At 32.3% G+C, this 15,355-nt stretch overlaps 1 protein-coding gene across 1 annotated transcript; it reads right to left on the reverse strand.

The window, feature by feature from the left end:
• Positions 1 to 3,675: 3,675 nt before the first annotated feature.
• LOC120252490 (disease resistance protein RPS2-like) lies at positions 3,676 to 5,139 on the reverse strand. Its single transcript, XM_039260662.1, has one exon. It carries the CDS (start codon positions 5,137 to 5,139, stop codon positions 3,676 to 3,678), a length of 1,464 nt encoding a protein of 487 aa, XP_039116596.1.
• Between the last annotated feature and the right edge of the window lie 10,216 nt (positions 5,140 to 15,355).

Consider the following 15,355-nt stretch of genomic DNA (forward strand, 5'->3'; position numbering starts at 1 on the left):
TATTTGGAAGATCTAAAGACAGAATTTGGAAGAGATCAGAATACAAAAATTGTAGACCGAGGTCTTTTTTAGCTTGCTGCCAAATGTCAGAATTTTTGGAGTAGTATCCTGCAAATTATAAATTTTTAGATCGCGGTGACACGGACTGAGATTTCTGTTCGAGCCCTTGAGCAAGTTTTTGATTATTTTCATAATTGTAAACTCTATTTTAGATTTATATTTATATAAGAAAGTTATAGATAACGATGTTATCTTTGACTCTGCAAAAATTTCAGAATTTTAGCTATGTAAATTGTGAGATATGATCAGATTTCTATAGATGTGCTCAATAATATTTACTGGAAAACATAAAGAGATTTCTTAGACAATTTGATGGTCTTGTACATGGAATTTGGGAGAAGAGTAATATAAAAAATTATAGAGTTTGATGTTTGTTAGATACCTGTAGAAATATGGATTCTTTGGATGAGTCGTTTAAAAGTTATAGCATAGTAGTGTAGTTGTCCCGAATGATATTCTGTCTGCAGAATCGAAGATTGTCTTGGTGTTCTCATGGTCTTAGATGTTGTATCCGGTATAGCATAAAATAAGAAAGTAATGCATTACGAGTTATCCTATGCACGTAAAATATTATTGCTTCCCGAAATTTATATTGAGGGAATATTTATTATTTTGTGAACATGAAAATATTTTGACACCGGTACTAGTAGTTCCCGAACTAACTTTGTAATAACCCCTACATCATGCGGGTTAAACACGCATGGTGTCGACATGTACTACGATATATAAACTATAGTTTCCCCGCTTTCCATCGGGTGAAGAATAGCGACCTCGATGAAATCCGGCTCGGCTGCAGAGGGTAAAAATATGAGTTCGATAATTACGGCACGAGGGTAAATATATGAGTTCTATGTTTTGGCAATAGTTGTTTGAGGGACCTATATGCTGGCTTTTGACATACGTGCTTATTTGAAATAAATTTGATTTCGATTTTTGATTTTTGATAATTTATGATTTTCAGTAAATGATCCCTATAATAATTTTTTTAGTGGGTGTTCTACTGGCTATCAAGCTCATAATTTGTTGTTTAATTTTCGGATCGGGAGCTTAATAGATCACCGCTTGAGATCGAGTTTTTGAGGCCTCTGCGCTCACTGGGTCTCACTCTTGTAGGGTATGCGTGACCATTTGTCGGCCTTACCGGATCTAGCGAGCCGGGTTTGGGGCGTGATAAATTTAGTGGTATCAGAGATTTAGTAAAATTTTGATGATATTAGTTTGTTCGATAAAAACTTTAGGTTTGTAGTTCAATTCAACCTGTAGCTTTGATTTGCATCCTTGAACTTCTATCTTTGATTAGTCTTTTATTACTAACTTGGTGTTTTTATCACCCTTCGAGGGAAGTCTACTAGCGACCCTCTTTATTCTTAGTAAAGAAAATCATGTGGTCATGGATTGTTGGTAATTAGTAGCTACGTGTATTAGTTACCTCCACGCATTAATTTTTCTTCGACTTCCATAATCTTGTAGATTTCGATAATTTTTGACTTTATGGGACTATAAAAAGGATTGGTTGTAGCTATATTCCTCTATATGCCATAATTTAATTTGTTTATCTGATCAGGGGAGCTTAATAGATCACGCTACGAGAATCGGTTTTAAGAGAACTTTCAGCGTCTACTGGGTCTCTAGTCTTGTAGGTGTGTGACAGTTTGCTCAGGCATCAGATGCAGCGGTAGACTGGGTTTGAGGTGACATCCACATTCGCTCGACATACCGGACCTAACTGACATTCTGAGTAGTTTTTCTAGTAGCAATCACATATTAGAGAATCACACACACACAAAATGTAATTTTTAGGATAATCCATGAACCCAATTATTTGAAGCCATACACGGAAAAACACAAATTTAACTATTTTGACAATTAATGTACTCAATTCATTGAAACTCCACACACACAAAGCACACACTGAGAACTGCAATACAACTGTAAACAGAAATGTAAATATTTTTTTGATAATCCATGCAATCAATTAATTGAAGCTCCAGATGCGCACACACTAATGTAATTATTTGAATGATTAATAGGTCCAATTAATTGAAGCTCCACAAACACATATCCAACTTCATGAGCTCAATTGATTGAAGGCAAATATAAAATGTAATTTACTTGGGCACTTCATGAACCACAATTAACAGAAGCTCCACACACACACAAATCCAATTCCATGAGAAATAACTTGTAGCTTCACACGTACAAAAATTAAATTACTTGGATAATTCACAAGCCCAATTAATTTAAGATACAAGATAGAACTACAAAACCAATATTTCAGCACTACTAATCAGTCTCTTTTCATTTTAAAAAAGGTGGTGAATTTATGTGTTTGAATAGAAAAGCATAGAGAAAATGAGTCAATTTTAATGAAACAAACATAAAATTAGAAGAATGGTTCATGAACTCACCAGCTGAGAGGCTAAATCTATGCCAAGAAACCAAGCTCCTAGATGCTGCATTGCATACATATTTAAAAAGATAAAATCAAATTTTGGAGATATCATAGATGGTCATAACATTAAGTATTATAGAAAGGAAAGATTTTTTTTTTTATTCATCCAGAAACTATATATAAAGCCTATACCGATCCAGGCAATGGCTGAAGAAGCACAAGCACCAACAGTGAAATCCTTCATAGCTCTATCCTTGCATTCCTTGAAGAACACAACCTCCTCCCTCGTCATCCCTTCTTGCAACATCCATCCATCCATCCATCAGTCCATGAAAACAAACCACCAAAATCAAAATTCATAAAAAAAGGAAATCCACATCTAATAATTGTGAAACATTGAAACCCTAAACATCAAATTATGAGATTTTGAGCGAAATCTCTCGTACGGATCGGAGTAGATGCCCTAGCTCCACTAGCAAATCCATTCTCTTCACCCAGAGCGAGAACGAACCCCAAAGAGAGTGAGAGAGAGCACGAGGGTTTTGGAACTTATCGAGTCAGATCCTTAAAGGCCCATGATCCGGATCCATTATATTTTTCTTTTTATTTGATTGATTACCTTTCATTTCCAAGCATAAGTTAAATTAGAAAAAATATAAGACTTATCTATAATTTATTATCATCTTTATTAAAAATATAATAATATAATTTATTATCATCTCATAAATTAACTTAAAAATAAAATAATATGGATTTTTATTTTACTCATAGATCCACCTATAAATCAACAATTATTCTATTTAATAATCTATATCTAATAAAAAAGTTGCACAAACCATTATTCATTGAGCTATAATAAAAACCAATAACATTTGATTTTTCTAAGGCTTTATATAGATAAATTGATAGTTTATTAACTATAAAAAAATTAAAAAAATTAAAAAATTAAAAAAATAATAATAATTAACATAAAAATGAGGTATGATGGATGCACGAAATGAAAACAAAAATGAAAAGTATATAATTTACCATTAAATCAAAATATTACAATAAATGCACACACTTGCACAATAATGACAAATCAACTCTTATAAACTAGAATACTTCTTAATATAAAATGTTGTACAACAACATAATCTAAAATAGAGATTATTTTCAACTAACAATGATTTGAATGTAAATTTTCATAATATTACTAAAATATTGACATAAATCATAATGTCTTAGAGAAACTTCGCGAGGTGAGATCGGATTGTTGTGTCCTCCCATTCCAAACTCTCCCACAAGTCACCGTCAATGTCCACAATTTTTAATTTATTATTGACAATGGATGACTTGAAAGGAAGTTTCTTTAGCTTTGGACACCTTTTCAACATAAGTACAGACAAAACAGGGAAATCCAATGAACATGTGCTTAAACTCACTAAGTTGGGCATGCTATATAAAAACAATAAATGTAGGTTAGGAAAGGTGGGAAGGCCTGATGAAGCTTGTTGCATCTCTCGAGGGTCAATTAATTCCTCTATTGCTGAGCAATCCCATGCTTGTAATGTCCTAAGGCATGGGAGATGCAAAACCCATGAAAGACTCCTCAGAGAATCACAATCACTAATGGAAACATATGTCAACTTCGGGAAACATCCATTACGAAATGCTTCTGCTGGTCGAGTGATTTGCTTGAGCTTTGCAAGACCATTCAATTGGAGATGCTTTAGACTGACCCCACTGCCATTTATCAACAAATCCTCAAAGCCACAATCACTGATTTGTAACTCCATCAAACTCTCACCATCACATTTGTAACTCAAGTCACAAAGCTGGAGGGTAGGCATATCATGTATGTTTCTCAAATTTATTTTCCAAGTCGGCAAATCTTTGAGAAGTCGAAGAATCTCAACTAATTCCACATCCATACTGATCGCTTTAATCCTCTTCCTATCCATCAATATCCTTAAGTCACCTGCTTCTAAACAAGTATGTTCATAAAGATCAAGCACATGCAACTCAGGCAACCTTGATAATGCAGACAACCCATCAGCTTTAATTGGAACAAGTCCACCTTCACTTACAAAATATGGATGACTGAAGAAGAAGTATTTTAATTGCTTCAGCTCTTCAAGTTCAGGTGGAAGTGACCGAATGCTTGTGGCGCTGATGTTGAGGTATTGAAGATTAACTAGAACTTGAATTTCTTTTGAAAGACCCGAGATATTTGCCCCAGATAAGTTCAAATGTGTGAGAGATGGCATATGAGGGAAAAGGTGTATAACCAGTACCTCGTCCTTCTCTATTCCACATCCAGAATTTTCAACCATAAATAAACTCTGGAGATTAGGATATCTAGGAGAAGTTGCTGCAACAGAAACTTGGCACTTTTCATCAATATTTTTATTACTTAAAAATTTCTGGACACTATTACCAAACAAAGTACCATTAAACGATATTAGTTCTGTCTCCTGCCAGTTGCCTGCTTCCCACTTTGAAAATTGTCCTAAATCATCATCTCTTCCACCAACAATCCATTTGTTCTTTTTCTTCCCACACTCGGACACAATCCACAGTGCCATATCACGAATCACATCATGTAATTTGACATAATCTTCAGTAAAGTCATAATCCAACTCCAACAAACATGCTTCATTTAATTTTACAATTAGAGAATATCCCTCGTCAAAGGCTTCCCCCATGTTTCCAAAGTCACTGATCAATCCACACAATTCACCGCCGTCGATTTATATTCCTGAGGGATATAAATGGATTTTCGTTCATGGAGGTTGGTCCCTGGTGCCTTGCATTAATTCTGATAAATTCTACACTCAGGATCCAACTCCTCCTAATTCTCCTTTGATTGTTCATTCGGATGATGAGTTGGTTGATTGGGGTGATGATGATGACTTACCGATTGATGCAATAGCTGATGACGATCATATTCTGAGCAAGGAGAATCTCTCACAGTTAGAATCTGAAATCCAAAGGGAAGATCTTCTTTCTGATCAATTAATTGCACCCGGGAATTCACACCTCATTGGAAAGAACACTTCTGCTGATATGTTGGTTGAGACGGCCCCCGACTCTCCACAGTCTATTAGGCAACCTACCACCACTTCCGCACAAAATCAGGCTCAGAAGCAAATCAGAAAAAGTGATAGGCCTAAGAAACCTTCTGGTCGATGGAATGAAGATGTTGGGTTTATTCCTCACCCACCCAGATCATCCAAGAAAAAAAGTACCCGACGATCGTCGGGATGGTACGTCTTATTCTGTTAATTCAAATGTGTTTTCTTCATGGACTGACGCTCAATTCTTTAATTATAGAAATGCATGTGGTGTTAAATTCCAAGGTTCCCCCAATCATAAGTTTAAATGCTTAGAAAAAGTTTGCAAACTTGAAACTGCTAGGGCTAGAACTTCACCTCTCTTACCTGGATCTCATTCGAGATCTGACAGCTAGACCCCTTCAGGTTTTTAATGATTGTATTCTGTTGGAATGTTCGTGGTCTTGGCAGACCCTCTAAACACCACTAGTTAAAGACATTATTTCTTCTTCACGGGCTGATATTGTTTGTTTACAAGAAACCAAACTTCATGATTGTCATTATTCTATTTGGAGATGTATTGGTGGGTTGAGACTGAATTCTTTTGAGATTCTCCCTGCCATAGGAACTGCTGGTGGTATCATTATACCCTGGGATGGCACCCAGGTAAATGGTACCTTTATCCACAAAGGACAATTTGCTATTACAATGGAATTCACAAATCTTTTCACCAACATTAAATGGATTTGCACTAATGTTTATGGACCTAATGCAGCTCCCATCAAAGTTGAATTCTGGAACGAGATCCGCATAGTTAAAAATTTACATGATTTACCCTGGTTAATATGTGGAGACTTCAATACTGTATTTACACTGGGCGATAAAAATAAAGGAGACCCTAACTCTAGGGATATTGCTAATCCTCAAAAGCACCTAAGTGATCTCAATCTTATTGACCCCCTTTTATCTGGCCATAAATTCACTTGGACAAACGGACAATCAGATCCAATATGGGTCAGATTGGATAGATTCCTTTATTCTCATGACTGGCCACTATGTTTTCCTAACACCTTCCAAAGTAGTCTACCTCGTTTTGGCTCTGACCATTCTCCTATATACCTAGAATTTGGTAACCATCCACCAAGAGCTAGAATATTCCTATTAGAAAAATCATGGTACACCAATGACCAGTTAGAAAATTTAATTCATGATTGGTGGTCTGATCAAAATTTTGAGGGTTGTGGCGCGTTCATAATTTCTAAAAAACTTGCATCCCTGAAATTGAAACTACGCCTGTGGGCCAAAGAAAACTTTGGAGCTTCCAATATTCATAAAAGAAGTTTACTCTTTGAACTTAATACTCTTGATTCCTTACATGAAAGAGGACCCCTTTCTGAGGATGATTCCAATCGTTTAACTCTTATTCGTAAGGAACTACACATTTTATTAAAACAAGAAGAGATTTATTGGAAACAACGTTCCCGTATTACTTGGCTCAAAGAGGGTGATGCAAACACAAAATTTTTCCACCTACTGGCTAATGGAAGAAGGAATAAAAACCTTATTCCGCGCATCAATAGTAATGGGAGTTGGATTGAAGGGAACAAAGAAATTGGGGAAGTTTTTACTGAACATTTTCAAACCCTACTTGGCACTCCAATTACTCATCGTTTCATATTCGATTGGCATTATCTATTTGATTACAAAAATAGTGTTGATCTGTCTTCTCTTGAAGTTCCATTCTCCACTGATGAGATTAAAATGGTCTTGTTTGAGTTAAATGCAGATAAGGCCCCAGGACCAGATGGTTTCCTAATATTCTTTTTTCAAAAACACTGGAGCCTAATTCAGGAGGATTTCATCAAACTTTGTAGTGACTTCTATGCTGGTTCCATTAACTTTGATCGAATTAATTGGGTACACATTGCTCTCATTGCTAAAACAAATGCTCCAACTGAGGTCACAGATTTTAGACCTATCAGTCTCATAAATTCCACTTGTAAAATCATTTCCAAAATTCTTGCTTCAAGATTGAGTCAGATAATTGGGGATTTAGTTGATATATCACAATCCGGATTCATTAAGGGTAGATGCATTGCTGATAACATTATTGCTGCCCAGGAAGTGATTTTTAATCTTCAAAAAAAGAAATTACTTGGCTTTGCTTTAAAGGTTGATTTTGCTAAAGCTTTTGATTCATTAGACTAGAGCTTTCTTCTTGAAATTTTAAAAGCTAGAGGCTTCGGCAACCGCTGGATTTCTTGTATATACACCATTCTCAATACTGCCAAAGCAAAAATACTCATTAATGGAACACCTCAGGGGTATATCTGATGCAAAAGAGAATTAAGACAAGGTGGTCCTCTTTCTCCTCTTCTATTCGCTTTAGCGGCTGATACCCTTAGTGCCATGTTCTATCATGCCATTAATTCCAAAGTACTTGTTGGAGTTCAGCTTGATCACTCAAACAGCATCTGTCAATTACAATATGCAGATGATTTAATTATCTTTTCTACTGGTGGACATGACGATCTTAAAATCATTAAATTAATACTTTATCTCTTTGAAGGTTTTTCGGGTCTTTCAATTAACTATTCAAAGAGCTGTCTTTACTCCACAAATTTTGGTTACCAACCTCATTCATCTTCTGCTAGAATTCTTAATTGCAATAGGGACTGTCTACCCATTACATACCTGGGTGTTCCCCTCTCTGGTAGATGTCCTAGGCGCCAAGATTGGACAAGATTAATTGATACTGTCCGAAATAGGCTTTCACACTGGAAAACAATTTATCTTTCTCTGGGGGGTCGACTTACCCTTATCAATTATGTACTATCATCTCTTCCAGTGTACTGGATGTCAATATTTAAACTCCCAGCTTGGGTTATTCATGAGATTGATAAAATTAGAAAAGATTTTCTTTGGAAGGGACCGGACCTGGAACCTAAGGGTATTAGATTAATTGCTTGGAAAAGAATCTATCGACCCCGTAACATGGCTGTGTGGGGAATTCTGGATTTACAGGCTTTCAACAATGCGCTGCTGGGTAAGTGGTGGTGGAAAATCACAACAAAGTAGGATTCCTGTTGGATCAAGATTCTAAATGCCAACTATGCGATTAGAGAATCGCCTGGTATTTTATTTCATCAACCACCTAGAAATAAATCTTTCTTCTGGTTAGGAATTAATGTCATTCTACCCTCATTTCGATCCTGTATAACCAAATCAATTGGGAATGGTAACAACACACTTTTCTGGTTTGACAGATGGTTGGAGGGTCGATCACCAAAAGATTGTTGGCCTTCACTTTTTTTGGACTGTTCCTTTCCATGGATTTCATTAAGACAATTCAGTCATATTCTTAACTCCCATGGTAATCCATTCAGAACATCCTCCACAGATGATTTTGCCATATTTCAAAATCATATTCCGAATTGTTCCAATGACCAAGAGGATTCCTTTTTCTGGTCTTTAGATAAAAATGGAATCTTCTCTGTCAAATCATATTACAACTTCCTTATTGATGGAGGAACTCGCAGTCAACTTTACTCCAAATTCTGGAAGATAAAATCCCCTAGTAAAATAACTTTATTCTATTGGTTTGCCTGGGAAAATAAAATTCTGACTCTTGAGAATCTTTTTAAAAAAGGTTGTAATTCAAATGCTATAGACACATGTATTCTATGTCATTACAACTCAGAAACAGTGGACCACCTTTTCATTGATTGTATTTTCTCAGAGAGAATTTGGTCTTACTTCAAATGTTTATTAGATATTGATACTCTCCCATCATCTGTTTCTAATATCTGGACCACTTGGATCCCCTCCTTGAATCCTACTATTAGGAACATTTGGGATCTCTGCTCTAGAGCCATCTTTTGGAATATCTTGCTGGAACGCAACAACCGTATTTTTAATCAAAATCGGTCCTCCATTTCTTTTACTATCTACAAAACAGCTAATTTGCTTCTTTCTTGGATTTCTGCAGATGCGGAGTCCCTTCATCCGGAACCCTCAGATACTGCTCAGAGGATCAAACGTTCACTTAACTTCCTGAGCTCCAGATCAATCGATCTTGATGGTGATTCCGTGCACATCTCTGGTCAGGAGTAATCCGCTCTCTATATTGCTGGACAGGCCTGTGTCCCCTGAGGGTTGACTTCGCCGGCCCGACTTGTTTTATTTACTCAGTTCTTTTCTTTTCTGTCTATTCTTTCAGTTCTGTGTTGGTTTCCTCATCTCTGGTGAGGAAGACAGACTATTGTGTTTTCTTTTTTCAGGTATTTTGTATCTTTTTCTGTACTTGTTACTCTCTGTTACTTTCTTTCTTAATAAATTTGTGGTTTATCCACCTTATTCAAAAAAAAAAAAAAAAGTTTCTATATATTAAGATTACTTATGTAGATCTCAACTTATTAAGAGAAATATAGAAGCAAGAATACTTATGGGGATCTCAACTTATAAGATAGAAAATATAGAAGTTCAATCAAGTTTCTTAAGTTATACAGTTCCCAACATATTTAATTTGAAGCCTTTGTATGTTCTTAAAAATATGACTAATTAATAATCAAATTAATATAATTGCTTTTGAATTAAAAGTTCAATTGATATACATCAAAAAAAATTAATAGAATCATGAGAATTCCTAAAATACCTTTAACATACTTGGTTACCCTATGAATTGAAGAGCCTGCTTATTTTGAATTTTTTAAAAACTAATTCTTTTTAATGAAATGTTTTCTATTTTGCCCTACCATGAAATTATGCTTTTCTTTAACCAATAAAACTTATAATATTATTTGTGAATTATATATATATATAAACTAATAAATATTATATATTCTTCAGCCTTAAGTGCACTAATAATTCTATAATATACATGTAGTGTATTTTGTATCCCTTCAATTTTAGAGAGCCTTATAAAGCCCATTATTTATTTTTTTAAAAACCTATGTAATAGTGAGGTGACTATATTCAATGATCCGGTGCCTCACATGTATTTGATATGTGAAAAGTTGTGACATTATCAACCTAAAAAATATTATATATTTTTTTTTCTTATAACATAGTATTTATAACTTGGATATCAATTGTCATTTCCAGTGGCAAAACAAGAAATAAAATTAAAAGGGTGTTGAATTAAAATTAAAAAAATTATAAATATTAAATAATTCTATTAATTCAAATTTGATATTATAATGATCAATATTTAAAAAATCTAAAATACATATTCATCTATAAATTTGGTTTAGGTTTAAAAACCCTACGATTAACTCAACTAGTTAAGCACTAAATTAACAAATAATGCAATTAAGAAACAACTTTAAACAGATTCACGGTCTAATTTAATTATTAAATGCAAATTATTCAACAAATAATCTACTGAATAATCAAAATTTTCATAACAATTAATCACAACAAATGTCTAACATTTTTTCATAATAATTTTCATAACAAATAATGGAACAAATATTTAACAAATATCCAAAAATCATTCAACAAATATCAAATTTTTTACACAACAAATAATCACACAAAAATTAAACAAATTAAATTAGATATAAAACAAATCGGGAAAAAATAAGGATAAATACCTATAAAGAAAATAAAACATAAACTTGGAATGATTGAGTAAAAGGAGAAAACTCACCAATTGACATAAACTGCAATGATTTGTTTTGTTTTTTTAGAGATTTTGAGAGAGCAATTGCATTTTTTTTTTAAAATTTTATTTTATTTTATTATTTATTTATTACTGTTATTATATTAATATCCTAAAAATTGATAATTATGCATTGATAAGTTCAATAAAAAAATATATCTATATATAAAAATTAAAAACAAAAATATTTGAGCATTGATGTTTGACTAGCCATGTTATTTATGATTATCACTCAACATCAAATCTGTTTAATATAATAATTTAATTTTTGTATTTAATTTATTTAAAATATTATGGGTCAGAATTTTAAAAACAAAATATAATATAATTAAAAGTAGTATTTTCCGTTTGAAATAGTTTGGGGTAGAATTTAAACAAGGAAAATTTTAAAATTAATCCTAAATATTACAAAAATATTTGTTAATTTGTAAAAAATAAAATTTGTAAAGATATTAAATTTTCTAAAATTTTTAAAAATTATAAAAATTATTTTTAAATGAAATTTTTTATTTTTAAAATATTATTTAACTTTTCAAAAATCTCTTATCACATGAGCAACAAAATAATTTTTTTTTTAAAAAAAAGATAGTATTTTTAAAATATTTATAAATTTGGAAAAATAAAAAATAAAAGATCTACAAACTTTTTACTATGCTAAAATATTTACATTTTTAATTAAAAAAAAAACATATAGCAGCTTGCGTGGCAAGTTATGCTACACTAGTAGTAGGAAAAAAAAAAAGAAAAAAATCAAAGTTACGGCTACATGTGTGTTATTATATGAATGATACAAACCAAAATTGATTTTATATTTTAATATGCATGATACACAAGCCTTAATAATTTTTTTTAATAGACTATTACTCTCATCAAGCCAAGATCACTTAGAGATTTGGGCTGCAAATCCAAACGCAGAACATGTGTCTTTGAAGTTAGAATCTTTGAAATATCATCACTCGCTTTTACAAGTATCATTGGACTACGAACACTTTGGTGATTTCTTTGATTTTATCTTAATTACATGCTTCATAACCTAAAGGAAGACTGTTTTTTTCCCCTAAATCACTCTCCGTAGATTTTGAGGTAGCATGATGGAAGCTGTATTGCTACTAATTCTATCATAACTCTGTTTGAGAAACATATATAAATTAAAGTTGGAAAGAGCTGAAGAGTTGATAGAAGACAAAGACACTAGAGAGCCTAGAGATCAGGAAGAGAAGAAAAAGGCCATAAGGCGCCATCTTTGATGTTTCTACATTAATTCTGAGGCCCTAAAAATGGTTGGGTTTATAAAACTTGCATGATTAGTCATGATCAGGGGGACAGGAGTCGCATCATAATCAGGCCTATTTTGAAGGATACACAAGGAAAAAGAAATCTTTCTAACTACTGCAATATTATGGTTGTATGGAAAGAAAAGACTAGATCAAACCTTGTCATGCCATCTTTGAACTTGAGGTGTGAGTTGCATCCCATGCCTATTTGCCACTAATTCTTGATCTACAAGGACATAATTATCCATGAGATCTTGCAATGCCCTCTCCACTTCATCCAATAAATCTTTTGTGCTTGTAATGGAGTTTAGTTTTTCTTGGACAGCAGACCACAAGTAAGTGTTCACAATGTCCATATTTCTCACAGCTAAACCTCACTGATTTGTGGAAAGGTTGAGAACATGAAAATGAACTTCAACATTGAGGTAGGGCCTTATATATATAATACACTCAACAGAAAAACGATTTTTTTTTTTTAAAGAGAGATTTTAATTTATTGTTAATGTTCAGTTTTATACTTTTTAAAAATGATAAGTCTTGAGAAAGCATTGCTCAGACATGGTGCCCACCACCGCCATCACCAATTTTAGCCATCAAATTTGACTTATTCAAGTCATACTTTATATGCCATCCACAAATACAACACACTCTCCATAAACTGCCAATCAACAACGACTTTGACCTTTCATCATTTACTTCCCAACCCAGCCTTGTTTTCCAAGAAGAAAGAGACTCGTAATTTCTTACGCATTTCCAAGCAACATGGTTAACAACTTCATCACATCCATTCATTCCTTATAATTAGTTCTTTCATGGAATCATGGAATCACATTTCATATATAATTAATGAGATATAAAACACATGTACAATGGAAGAGAAGGGAAAGCCCTTCAAATGAACATCATCAACTACACAGATCACATATCAAAATCATTTTTCCTAAGAATTTCCATCTAGTGATCAATCTATCAATCTATTAACTTCTGCTATGAGAGAATCACAACCCCCTGGAAATGGTTTTGTTTGAATTTATATTATTTTTCCTTTTTAATTAAAATATTATAATTAAAATTTTTAATTTTATAATTAAGTGAGTAATAATTAAATTGGGTTTAGTTCATAAATGATAGAGAAATATAGTAAAATTACTTTTATGTTATTTAATATAAATAATGATCATATTGAAATTATATTTAATAATAGTTGAATTTAATCATTTATAAAATATCATAAACATAATTATTCATTTTAATTATTATAATTAACTATTGTAGCTAAATATTTGGAATAATATCTACGTTGATTATTATAATTAACTATTTACTTTAGCTAATATCGTTACATAATGCAATTCAACTATTATTTATTTTAATATTTAAATTAAATAATTCACTTAAATGATTATCCATTTTATTTATTATAATTAATTTAAATAATCAATTAATAAATTAAATTAAATATCTATTAAAATACTGTTCATCCATTTACTGAATACCAAACCTAGGTATACAGTTGAAAAGAATGGGATTCTTTTACCAATGATGTTTATTCCCATCATCCAAACGTAAGCTTAATGTGAACTATCTAATTTTATTACTTTAATATTCTTTGGTTTATAATTGTGTCAACTTTGGCTCTGGTTAAATAATTGAATGAACATATGCGGAAGGTGGCATGGAAGAAGGAATTAACATGGTGAGATCATATAATGACGTTCTGCGAGGTAGTTAATATTATTTTACTAGCATGGTCGCATGGAAGAAGGAATTAACATGGTGGGATCACATAATGACTTCTGCGAGGTAGTTAATATTATTTTACTAGCATGTTATGGGAGATAGGTATATCAATATATACCAAAAATAGATAATATATATATATATAGAAGAACTTAGCTTAATACAATGTTTCTTCAGTTTCATATTAACTATCACATTTAAAAAAAAATTCAAATTATTTGTCATCTTCAAGAATTTTATATGCACTAAATTTTTATGAACATATGCGGAAGGTGGCATGGAAGAAGGAATTAACATGGTGAGATCATATAATGACGTTCTGCGAGGTAGTTAATATTATTTTACTAGCATGTTGTGGGAGATAGGTATATCCATATATACCAAGAATAGATAATATATATATATATAAAGAAGAACTTAGCTTAATACAAAGTTTCTTGAGTTACATATTAACTATCACATTTAAAAAAAAATTCAAATTATTTGTCATCTTCAAGAATTTTATAAGCACTAAATTTTTATGAACATATGCGGAAGGTGGCATGGAAGAAGGAATTAACATGGTGGGATCATATAATGACGTTCTGCGAGGTAGTTAATATTATTTTGCTAGCATGTTGTGGGTGATAGGTATATCAATATATACCAAGAATAGATAATATATATATACATAAAGAAGAACTTAGCTTAATACAATGTTTCTTAAGTTTCATATTAACTATCACATTTAAAAAAAATTTCAAATTATTTGTCATCTTCAAGAATTTTATAAGCACTAAATTTTTATGAACATATGTGGAAGGTGGCATGGAAGATGGAATTAACATGGTGAGATCATATAATGACATTCTGCGAGGTAGTTAATATTATTTTACTAGCATGTTGTGGGAGATAGGTATATCAATATATACCAAGAATAGATAATATATATATAAAGAAGAACTTAGCTTAATACAATGTTTCTTCAGTTTCATATTAACTATCACATTTAAAAAAAAATTCAAATTATTTGTCATCTTCAAGAATTTTATAAGCACTAAATATATATATATATATAGGCAAAACATCATCTCCGCAGATGATGTACAGTAACTTTAATAAGGTTGAACGACTGCGATTGATTCAGTTACTGTGCTGAGATTGATTGGATGGTTCAGATTAAACCACTGTGCATCCCATTTTTTACTGTACT

The sequence above is a fragment of the Dioscorea cayenensis genome, chromosome 21 (assembly GCF_009730915.1).
Source record: "Dioscorea cayenensis subsp. rotundata cultivar TDr96_F1 chromosome 21, TDr96_F1_v2_PseudoChromosome.rev07_lg8_w22 25.fasta, whole genome shotgun sequence".
NCBI lineage: Eukaryota > Viridiplantae > Streptophyta > Magnoliopsida > Dioscoreales > Dioscoreaceae > Dioscorea > Dioscorea cayenensis.